Below are 12021 nucleotides of genomic sequence, written 5' to 3'. Positions count from 1 at the left end.
GATATAACCTAGAACCCCTGCTCAGATGTAGCCCATGGCAGCTCAGTATCCAAGTGGGTACCCTAGTAAGGGGAACAGGGGACTGTCTCTGACCTGAACTCAGTGGCTAGCTCTTTGACCACCTCCCCTGGATGAGGGAGCAGCCTTGCCAGGCCACAGAGGAGGACAATGCAGCCAGTTCAGATGAGACCAGATAAGCTAGAGTCAGATGGAAGGGGAAGAGGACCTCCCCTATCCGTGGACTTGGAGAGGGGCACAGGAGATGAGGGAGGGAGAGTGGGATTGGGAGGGGAGGAAGGAGGAGGCTACAGCTGGGATACAAAGTGAATAAAATGTAATTAATATAAAAAATAAAAAAAATAAAAAAAAAAAAGCCAGAAGGGCCTGGACAAATGTGTCACAGACTTGAAGAGACCATAGTTGTCAGCTCAGACTACTATAGCCAGCAAAATTTCCAATCACCATAAAGGAGAAAATAAGATATTCCATGATAAATCAAATTTAAACAGCCCTACAGAAGGTGCTAGAGAGAAAACTCCAACCTAAGGAGGTTAACTGAACACATGAAAACACAGGGGAATGAATTAATGTTACAGCAGCAAAATCAAAAGGGAAACACATGCACACACACACACCACCAACAACAACAACCAACGGCGGCAGCAGCAACAGGAACTTCGAATCATTGCTCGTTGATAACTCTCAATATAAATGTTCTCAACTCCAAAATAAAAAGACACAGACTGACAAAATGGATGTAAAAACAGGATCCAGCTTTCTTCTGTATCTGAGCAACACTCCCCAAAATAAAGAACAGATGCTAGGGAAAAGGGTTGGAAAAAGACTTTCCAAGCAAATGCACCTAAGAAGACTTCAAACCAAAACTGATCAAAAGAGATAGGGAAGGACACTACATATTCATCAAAGGAAAAATCCACCATAATGTGTCAATTCTTAACATATATACTCCGAACACGGGGGCACTCAAGTTTGTAAAAGTAACACTACTACAGCTTAAATCACACACCGTCCCTCACGTACTTCAATACCCTACTCTCACCAAGGCACAGGTCCTCCAGACACAACTAAACAGAGAAATGCTGGAGATAACCCACCTTATAAACCAAATGAACCTAACAGATGTTTACAGAACTTTTCACCCAAACACTAAAGGATATACCTTCTACTCTGCACCTCTATTGATGAAATAGAATAAACTTAAATCCTCACACTGACAAGGAACTGATTTTCAACAATTAATAAGGTGCCAAAACAGCTGAATTGTTAAAGGATACCTTTCCATTAAACACTGGGACAACTGGATGCTCACATGCAAAATAATAAAGTTGGGGTCCTTTACAGTCAGAGTCAGCAAAACAAGCTTGGGCTGATTATGTCCTTGTGTATTACAAAAGGACTGTGGCTGGAGAGATGGCTCAGTACATGGAGATCCTTGCAGAGGACCTGCATTTCCAGCTTTCGTGTCAGGTGGCTCACAAGCACCTATAACAGCAGCTCCAAAGGAACCAAAGACCCCTTCTGATTACAAAGACAAACCCCTTACACACACATGTGGCATTCACTCACAGACATAGACACAGAAATAAGGATGTTATAATAATTTAATAATAGTAATAATTAAAAATAAATCTTCAAATAAATACAAGTAAAGCTTCAAGAAAGAAGCTTACACACACATGTGGCATTCACTCACAGATATAGACACAGAAATAAGGATGTTATAATAATTTAATAATAGTAATAATTAAAAATAAATCTTCAAATAAATACGAGTAAAGCTTCAAGAAAGAAAGGTCTACCTATTGATCACTAAGCTGATGAGGTACTTCACTAACTCCTAAGCAAATCATTAGGTAATTTAATCCAGGAATAAATATAAAGATGGCATAGTGTAATCAAGATGGTTTGGTGAAAAAAATATAAGGGTAGTTTAACAATCAAAAAAAAAAAAAACTTGTATACAGACTCTATAAAGAACTCTTAAAAATCAATAATAAATCAATTAAAAAATAGTAAGGATTCTGTCTTCTCACTTCTGATCACAAGCTCTCACAGAGGGGCTGGCTACCTTAGTCTGACAGGCTGTCAATGCACACCTAAGAAATTAACAGCCACTCTTGCCCTCTGACAGATGCAGTGGCCTGCCCACCACACAAGCAATGGCATCACATGACACTGTGTCCATGTTCTCCTTTTGCTTTCGAGAGGCAGCAATGTGAGCTGCAGAGAACAGGAAGCGGGTATTCTCACCTCCACCAGGGCAAACTTCTCCTCAGTGGTGTAGTTATAACGCGTGGCCCGCTCGTACTCCTCAGCATTGTCAGGGCAGTCCTTGTTGGAGTACTTGTCTGTTGGATGTACAAGCTTCCAGGAATACTGACGCAGTCAAAAAGAGCAAAGACATTCCAGACTGAAATCAAAACACTTGATTTCGGACCGACAAGACTACGGCTGAATCCAACAGGAGGTGAGTCTTTAAGCATAAACTGCTTTCTGAATCTCTCTCCCTCTTTTTCTCTGTCTCACACACATATACACAATCTCCAAAAAATCAGCACATACTCAGTCATATAAGCAAAGCTTAAGAACTAACCCAGGCAAAATGTCCAAATTACTGTATGCTGAATAGTAAAACTTTAGGCTACTTGTATTTAAAATGAAAATGTGCCTTTCAAACAACCATGTACTTACTCTTCCAATTAAATAATTTTTATATGACTAAAATAATCTTTTAAAAGAAAAAAGCATGCAATTTATAGTTCTTTACATTTTTATACATTACCAGAAACATTTTACTAACCCTTAAGACACTAATGGTTAAACTTCAAAGAGTAAAATGTTGCACAAAAGAGAAGAATGAGGGCTTGTGAGGTGGTAAAGGCACTTGCCACCGAGCCTGACAACCAGAGTTTGATTTCTGGTAAACGGTCTTGCCATTGCAAGTTGTCCTATAACCCACCCTGTACCCCCAGTTTCATTGATCTCTGAGAAAACGGGTCCTTTTTATGACACTGACAAGTTCTGAGGACAAGCACTTCTAAGCAACCAGGAGTGTCCAGGTAGTTACTCAAATTTCCAAATACAAGAATGCCGCGCCTACCACTTCCATGACATGAGCACTCCACTGCGACAGAAGCTGCAGGCCCTGCAGAGCCAAGTCGAAGAGCTTCCGGTACTCAGCATCTGTCTTCTGGGCTTCCTGGCGGCCAGACCCTGTGACTACCTAGGGCACATAGGCAAAGGCGTTAAGAGACCCCATCCGGCTTCCCTCCACACTCACTGCTGTGCCACACAGCTCTCTGGGCAGGCCATTACCCCTGCCCAGCTGAACTCCTGAACTCAGGAGACCTATTAACACGAGGGCTTCGTGAGAGGTCACTGAAGACCCTGCTCCTCCCCTCAGGTGTGTAAGGAGCTAATGGTTACTGTGTTCAGTCGTATATAACTATCTGTAAGCTATCCACATTACTGCAAGGATCCAAGTTAAACTCATTAGTTCATTAAACTAGACTTGGATAGATTTGATTCTTTGGTTTGCCATTAGTGTACTACCTAGAATAGACACTTGTTCATCTCCCCCAGGAAAGCTCACATAGCATTCAGAAATTCTACTCTAGAAACCGATTTCAAAGTCACATATGCATAGACATATAAAACGAGCAGAGTCCGAACATGCTCCCCTTTCTGCTACGTAGCTGTGACTGACGTGAACTCACTCCAAGTGTGCACCTACTTCCTCAGCGCTGCGGTTACAAGTCTGTATGACTTTCAGCTTTTGTCGTTCTTGTCTTGTTTTGCCTGGTGTTGGACACGGGGCTCACACATGCTGGATACTCTAGTATTGAACTATAAGCTCAGTCCTGAATAGACCTTTGTACAGAAGTGATATTTAACTGTCCAATGAATACATGAAAAGGTGCTCAACGGTATTAGTCAGAGGGCAACTGAAATCCAAACCCACTGAGACTTGGCTGTGCTCTGATCTAAGTCACTTCACAATGTTAGAAACAGTGTTTTTCCAGACCGTGCCTCATCTAATAAACTTCATTTTACAAGCGGCATCTGGCTCTGCTGTGAGTGCAAACACAGCAACAGGTTGACTCGGACACTTGGTAGGCACAGAAGTCTGTACAGCCATGAGCACAAGGAACACACAGATAAATAACTGATTTCCTAAAAGTAAAAAGGGGGATATCCCATAAACTTGTCAAACCATAAGAAAACCATATGAATACACGAGCAGACCAAAATCATAGGAGAACCAGGTCTGAGAACTTTGCTGAGCCCAACAGACCAAGGAAAGAGTTTACTGCCTCACCTAGACTCCATAGAGAGGTGGGTACAGATGCCGTGGGAATGGCCTGCATAGGCCTATCACCTAACCACCCAGTCTGCGTGTCAAGAGATGGTCAACTGTCCCAGGGCCTTCAGCTCAGCTTGGTCCTACGGTTAACACAGCTCACTCACCCCTCCCCACCCCCCATCCATTTATCTGTCCATCTGGAACTGCTACCTCTTCATCAACCTGGACCTTCCAGCCCTCTGGCCCTTCTGGCCCTCTGGCTCTGTACGCTCCAGTCAGGCTTCCTTTCCTGAAACTACTTCAACTCCAGTGCGACCTCTTTTATCCTTCCTAGCCATTCTTTAACCTACAGAATTTATGCATAAATGTATATAGAGATACAGTGACTATGTGATTTGTAATATATGATCTGGGAGTTAATATTAGCAAACTAAGATCAGAATTTAAAAAAATCTGTTTGCCACATCCAACAAGGACTTTGAAACGTCACAGCAAAATGATTTCTATGAAACCAAAAATTCGTGAATGTATCATTATTCAATAAATTCTAACACTGAATGATGACACAAACATGTTCATCTATGCTCCTGATATAGCACACTCACGGTAAAACCACAACCAGAAACCACGTGAGATTCTGACAATCAGGCTCAAAAAATAAAAAGATGGGTGTGGTGGTACATGCATGCAGGAATCCCAGCATTCAAAAGGCTGAGGGTTCATGTCTACCCACAAACAAAAACCCTTACATCTTCTTATAAAGATATTAAACCAGGCAGTGGTGGTACATGCTTTTAATCCTGGCACTTGGGAGGCAGAGACAGGTGGATCTCTGTGAGTTCGAGGCCAGCCTTGTCTATAGAGTGAGTTCTAGGACAGCCAGGGCTACACAGACAAACCCTGTCTTGAAAACAAAACAAAACAAAAACAAAAAACAAAAAAGATACTATCACAGAATCTAGGAAGACAGGAAATGAATGCTGTAAAATGCATTTAACTGTTGCTCTCCATTCCTCCAGATGTTCATACTGTCTACAAGTCTCCTATTAACTCATTTTACAAGCACAGCCTGAAGTCATGTGGAGCTCAGGTCCACCATTCATTTCTACACGGCAGGCTGGAGTAACTGCAGGAATAGTGGTGTGGCAGCACCTCTTCCCTGGGGAACTATCCCAATCCCTATATAGGCTCTATCCTGGGAGCAGCAGACAAACGGAGACATTTGGAGAAGGCTTCTTCAGTCACTTAGGTTCCACTACTAGTGCTCTGAATCTTGCAGTGTGTATGGCCAGGAAGCAGAGGTGTTCCCCACCTGTGTTAACTGTCCTCCGAACCTGAATAACCGACCAGTTCCCAAAACCAGACTGAGACCTGCATTCCTCCCAGTCAATCTCACATACACACAAGGTGTGGCTGCATTACAGCCTTGACACCGCCAGGCCTACTAAGATTAGAGTAGCTTCCTGGCTCCTCCTAACCAGACCCTCCCAAAGGCTATAACTACCTTCCTGCCTATGCCACAAGCCAAGTGGCCATCTGGGTAGCTAAAAGAATCTGAGTGTCCAAAAGAAGGTCACAGCAACCTGACTGCAGAACTGTAAAGAATGATAAAGACCCCATTTCTGTGGGCACTCATCTTTCTAACTTATCTCTAAGCCCACACTTCCTGAGAAGCTGATAAAGGTACCACAAACTGATAACCTTGCCTTCCTAACTTGAGATGAAGACCTAGCAGAGAGCCAAAGGGCTGACAGGCTTTTTATCCACTAGCAAGGTCCTCTATAGGCAGACCCATCCAACAAGTTCAAGGCTGGACCAGAACCCATTTACCCAACGCTGTGGGTGTATCAGTTTCCCTTTATTTAAACTGACCAACTCTAAATAGAGGAAGAAAATCCTCCCCATTTCAGCACACCAAGAACCCTTAAAATCTTCACCCCTTGAAGAGAAACCAACTCCAGAGTCTGTCCTCTGCTTTGTAGGGAATCTTTCTCTGTGCCTTGCTATCGTGTGTGTGTATTCATCTTTAATAAAAGTGTTTTCCACTAGCTGATTATGTCTGAGATTTCCCCTGATACTATCTGTTGTTCTTGCTTTTTCCTGACTTTTCATTCTTCAGCCGACAGAAAAAAATGAACCCAATTGAGACCAACAGAGGACGTCCCCTGTACCAACCGAGAGGCTCCAGTTACTTTAGGCCTTGGGACTGACTTCCCTACTAAAAATGACAAGGCCCACAGCTCAGAAATCTCTCGTTTGCCCATCCAGCTTCTATTTCTCCATCCTTTTCTTGATTTTTCTTTTGGAATCCTTGTCAGGATTTTTCCCCCATCCCCTCTCCTGCCCCTGCCCCATTCCCCTCCTCCCTCCAAGCCCAGCTATATATGTGATGGGCAAGTGTTCTCCCCACCCCAACATTCCCACTGTTTTCCTGATGCAAAGCTATATTTAATGCATCTGAATAGATACAGACAAGGCTAACTGCACTGATTACTCAATTATGGGGGTTTTGTTTTTTTTAAGTATTTAGGTTTGGGTTTGGAAGATCTTTCCCTATTTAGGTTTGTTCGATTTAAAGAAATGAACTTTTAAAATTTGACATTTTTAAAAACAATGAATGTTAGTATTTGTGTACGAGAGAATAACAGCAACACGTGGTGTCTGTGTGGTTCAGAGTGCTGCCTACACGGTGCAGTAGGCGTGTACCTCGCTGTTGCTGTAGCGTGCCAGTTCGGAGATGAAGCGCATATGGTCTTCACGGATCTGGATCATCTGCTCACAGATGTTGTACTGTGGGCTGCTGCTTGAGGATGTGCAGGTCCACCTGGGCACGGAGAGAAAGCCTGCATGACCCAAGGCATCAGCACAGTGCCTAGGAACAGCCTTAGCTGCAACGGAAGACACTGTTTGTGGTGCCAGGACCATTCAATGAGTTTTACATTTTCAGTTTTTAGGGTTTTGTTTGCTTGCTTGCTTGCTTTCGTTTTTCAAGACAGGGGTTCTCTGTGTAGCCTTGGCTGTCCTGGACTCTCTCTGCAGGCCAGGCTGGCCTCTAACTCACAGAAAACCACCTGCCTCTTCTTCCCCAGTGCTGGGATTACAGGCGTGTACCACTGCACCCAGCTAAGTTTTACATTTTCGAAAGAGTCGTTTAAGGGATAGTTGACAGGAACCATCTGAGGCCTATAAAGGCTGAAAGATGTACTGTATAGCTTTAACTAGGAGAGGTTTGCTGACCCCGAGGGAGAAATGTAAATATAAATGTAAATATAAATCGCAGCTAAGCGGTAAATACAGGTTGGGTATTTGCCTAAGGATTTGAGCACTCAAATCAGTAAAACCACCTGAGCTGTTCAATGGGCTATGTGAAATGCACAATAAGTAAGACTGTATGCATACAAAAGTTGTAATGATGAGCTACAGAAATCCTGACAGGTGAGATTATTCTCCACACAGAAACAGTAAGTACTTCAGGACCTGTAGGCCACAGTGTCTCTGCCCCATTTGTTACAGTCAGCATCTTTTTTTTTTTTTTTTTTTTAAAAAACCGTTTCCATTAAAAAGCATTTAAGACCACTAGTCTCAGCTCTAGGGACTTTACAAACATAGGTTGGATTGGTTTAGCCCTCAGGTAACAATTCTGTAAACTCCGTTAATATACATGCAGAGCCCCTCTCTTTCCTGGGTTGTCAACCAACTGGGTCCAGAAAAGTATTTTAATATTCTCAACCAGTACTGTATGGTAGAAATCTTGGGGATGATAAAAGTATTTTAAGTCTGTGCCGTCCAACATCTAGTCACTGGGCACTGAACATTCAAAATGTGGTTAGCTTTACTAAGGAAATTAAAATGCTTAGCAATTTTATCAGTGAATTCAAATATGAACAGCCACATCTGGCAAGGGCAACCATACAGGACATTTGTTTCCACACCTGTAGGAATATCAGAGTAATGACTTTAGATAAGTAAACACACACTATGGAAGAGCCGAAGCTATGTACGAAGAAGTGGGGGAAGCTTATTCACTTCCTACCGGGACTTATTCTCCTCATAGTGAGCGCTGGTCTTGATGTATCTCGCCAGCTCTATCTGCATATCTCCAAAGAGTGGAACCACTTGCAGCTGCTGTATGTTCACGTAACAAAAAGAGAAAGTGTTACAATGTACAGCCAGCCACCAAATAAATAGCTACATGGAAAATAACTAACGTTTAACTATTAGCTTGGGTTAAATAAGCTATAAATCATTCAGCATGTAAATATCGTCTTTGGAAAGAAAATACAAATTAAGAAACAACACATCGGAAAATACGTTTAAAAACAGCCTACAGCCACAGCTGCATTTTTATGTATTTGTAATGAAGACTTGGAAGATGAAAATTTATAGGCAAACAGTTTACAACAAATCCAGATACTCATGAACAAAACATTTGTAAAACCTCAAAGCAAAAATTTATAAAAAATTCTAGAGAAAATTCTCAGTGGATAAAATAATTTATCATGTTCATGTATTAGAATAGCCCAATAGTTTTGGGGGATTTTGTTTTTGTTTTTTGTTTGTTTGTTTGTTTGTTTTACTTTTTTTTATAAAGTACAAAATCCAAGATCATGACATGACTGTTCCATGGTATGGTTAAGGGAAATTTTTTTGATTGTAGATATGAGAGAGAGAGAACAGTCAGAGTCATCTGGAAGAATCCAGAGCAGAGAGAGAAAAGAGCAGAGCGAACATGACCAGCAGAGTGGACATGGCTCGAGCTATCTCTGCAAAAGAGGGAGGAATAGCAGAGGATAGAGAATAGAGAAAACATAGTGAGAAACAGGAGCAGAACAGAGAGAGGGGGTTAGAGAGAGGGAGAACAAAGACAAGGAGAGTGTGAACATATCAAAAATAGCAGGGTTATAAGGAAAATGAGTACCTGCAGGCAGGGAAGCCCAGGAGCTAGACAGAGTTTAGGGTAGAGAGATGGTGGGAAGAGCTAAAATGCTAGCATGAACTTTGAACTACAAAACAGGTACTTGTGATACTGAGGGAGCCTGGAGGCCAGCATGAACATTAGTATGCTGATAGGTACCGCACTGATAGCCATCTGTCCCTTCCACCTTTTGGAATTTGGGAAATGGAGTTTCATTTGAACCTGATAGTTTTCATTAAGTTTATTCTTTGTGGTTATTGTTGCTAGGGACCTACTACAAAGCTATACTCCAGCCCAGACCTATATTTAGGAACTACCAATCAATGTTTCAGTAGGAAAATGCTTTGTTTCTAAACCAGCAAACCAATTCTAAAACGTGGTTTGAAAAGTGCAGGATGGTATCTGTTGTAAATCAGGCACTCTGCCAGTCTGCCTTTCAGTGGCCCAGCACCAGCAGCTTACATCATCTGTGACACCACACAGGACACATTTCCACTGTTATTATTAGTTTCGCATTTTCCTATGTGACATCTCTGTATCTCTCTCATGTTCCCACTCCAAGACAGACTTTCACTCTCCCTGTCCCCCAATAAACCTCTGTTACATGATATGATCTATGCAGCATTTCCTGACCCAAACCCACAGGGTAACCTTTTGCTGCCTAACTCTACTATATCTAAGATTATCTTAAAGAATAAACTGGAAGAGATCGTCTTTCAAGAAGCACACCCGGCAGAAAGCTGCAGATAGTAAGGCAGCGTGTAGCCTTGCATCAAGGAAGGAAGCCCAAATACAGGACAGAGACCCAGGTCAGATTCATAGACTGATTTATGAGCTGAAGAGATTGAAGAGAAATGGAGACATAAATGTCTTTGTAACTAATAAACAGGGCCAAATGAAGAACCATCTCTCCAGCCCTCTCTGTTTCTTCGTGTCTTAGTTACTTCTCTGTTGCTATGAAACACCATGACCAGCTGGGTGCAGTAGTACACACCTGTAATCCCAGCACTTGGGAAGGCAGAAGCAGGTGGATCTCTACATTTGAGGCCAGCCTGGTCTACAGAGCGAGTACAGGCCAGCCAAGGCTACACAGAGTAACCCTGTCTCAGAAAACAAACAACCAAACAAAACAAAACACACCGTGACCACAAACAACGTATGGAGGAAAGGGCTTATTTTGGGTTGTAAGTTCTGGGCGGTGACTCATGATGGCCTGGGAGACCCTGAAGCAGACAGTGGAAGCAGGATGCTGAGAGAGCACAGCTTCATTCAAATGAAGGAAATAGAGAGACTGAGCTAGAAGTGGGGTGAGGATATAAACTCTCAAAGCCCACCCTGGGTCTTCTCTTCCAGGAGGGCAGTGCCATCTCTCTATACAGTACCACCAACTGGGGACCGGGTGTTCACGCACCTGAGCCATGAGGGACGTGTAGCATTCAAACCACCACAGTGCTGTTAACACTGCTGACATACTCCATGTTAGCTGGTATTTCTCCTGTCTCCACTTTCCCATCCTGCTATAGGAGTGGTAGGATTATAAATGCATACTACCACATCTGGTTTTTTTACGTGGGTTCTGGGGACCAAACCCAGATCACAAAGTTTATATAGAAGATGCTTTTTAACTTGCTAAGCCATCTCCCACCCCTGGATTGCGGATCTTATTTGAGCCCTCTACATGAGGTGTCTTCCTGGATCAGGGGTCAAATGCAGTCACACGGATACCAATGCAGTTACTAACCTACTCAGTTGGTCCCCAGCTTCTCTTTCCACCCAGGCATATGGAGCTCCAAGCTTGGGTCTTAACCAATTCTGCTTAGAGTTTAAGGACTAAACTGCCTCCTGGAAGTTTAACCCTGTACAATCTTTTTATAGATATTTGTTAAATATGCTGGGTAAGACATCTAGTTTTAGCCAGGTATTGACTAAAAAAAAATATGAGGTGACTATCAGATGGCTCTGATCAAAGCTCCATGAACTACAGAAGGACTTATAGAGGGGTCTTAGAGGTGACCTAACAGACACCAACTAGAAATGGCCAGAGCAACCTCCTTAAGATGCTATTGTTTTGGATGATTGATTTTTCTGATTTACAAAGAGATAATCAAACACTCTAAACCTATGTAACCACTAAAAATAAAAATCAAGCAACAACCCAGTGTCTTAACCAATTCTTCGTCGAATCTTAGGAATGGACAATGTTTAAAGCTCATCCACATTACATAATCAACTGGCAGCTGGCACTGAAAAACTATTCAGAGCTGTGTGAACTGCGTAACTGATTGTCCTACATGCACTACTTTATTTAAAAAATAATATCCATGGAAAGGGAGGATGGGGAGTATACAATGTATACCTGTATAAAAACTTAAAAAAGAAATTACCTTTAAAAATGTCAGCTAATAGCTAATATGTAGTTCAAAAGAAAATCTGTGTGTCTAACATAAATTACACACCTACAGTTTTTTTTTAATTAGTGCTAGACTTCAAAACCATAATCTGTTACTGCATGCAACCTTGAGCTCCATCTCTGCAGGGGTTTCTCTGTAATTAAACAAGTTATAATTATATGGAAAATCCAGAGCTACTGACTACTAAGCTGCATTGAAATTTCCTAATAAAATGTCTCTAGACAAGAAGAATGAGAAGAGAAGCAAAGGGACCCTAATTTATCTATAATTTAGTCATTCCAGCTGGCAGTAAGGAGACACTGGTCAAATGCACATAAGAACTTTGAAACTGAGCTAGATCATTGTTCTTTCATGTTTATAAGTGTTACTGA

At 42.1% G+C, this 12021-nt stretch overlaps 1 protein-coding gene across 2 annotated transcripts in view; it reads right to left on the bottom strand.

The window, feature by feature from the left end:
• The window catches only part of Cyfip1 (cytoplasmic FMR1 interacting protein 1), a 78589-nt gene that overhangs the window by 31080 nt on the left and 35488 nt on the right, over window positions 1-12021 (bottom strand). For both annotated transcript variants that reach the window (XM_055607491.1, XM_055607490.1), the window contains exons 10-13: window positions 8358-8449; window positions 7031-7148; window positions 3122-3244; window positions 2272-2397 (exon numbers count right to left, since the gene is read on the bottom strand). In XM_055607491.1, the coding sequence (XP_055463466.1) occupies window positions 2272-2397; window positions 3122-3244; window positions 7031-7148; window positions 8358-8449 (459 nt within the window). The remainder of the gene's footprint in view (window positions 1-2271; window positions 2398-3121; window positions 3245-7030; window positions 7149-8357; window positions 8450-12021) is intronic.

The sequence above is a fragment of the Psammomys obesus genome, unplaced genomic scaffold, assembly GCF_907164565.1.
Source record: "Psammomys obesus unplaced genomic scaffold, mPsaObe1.curated_primary_1811, whole genome shotgun sequence".
NCBI classification, from domain to species: Eukaryota; Metazoa; Chordata; class Mammalia; order Rodentia; family Muridae; genus Psammomys; species Psammomys obesus.
Note: the sequence above shows the minus strand (reverse complement) of the source record. Positions and strands in the feature narration are given on the sequence as shown.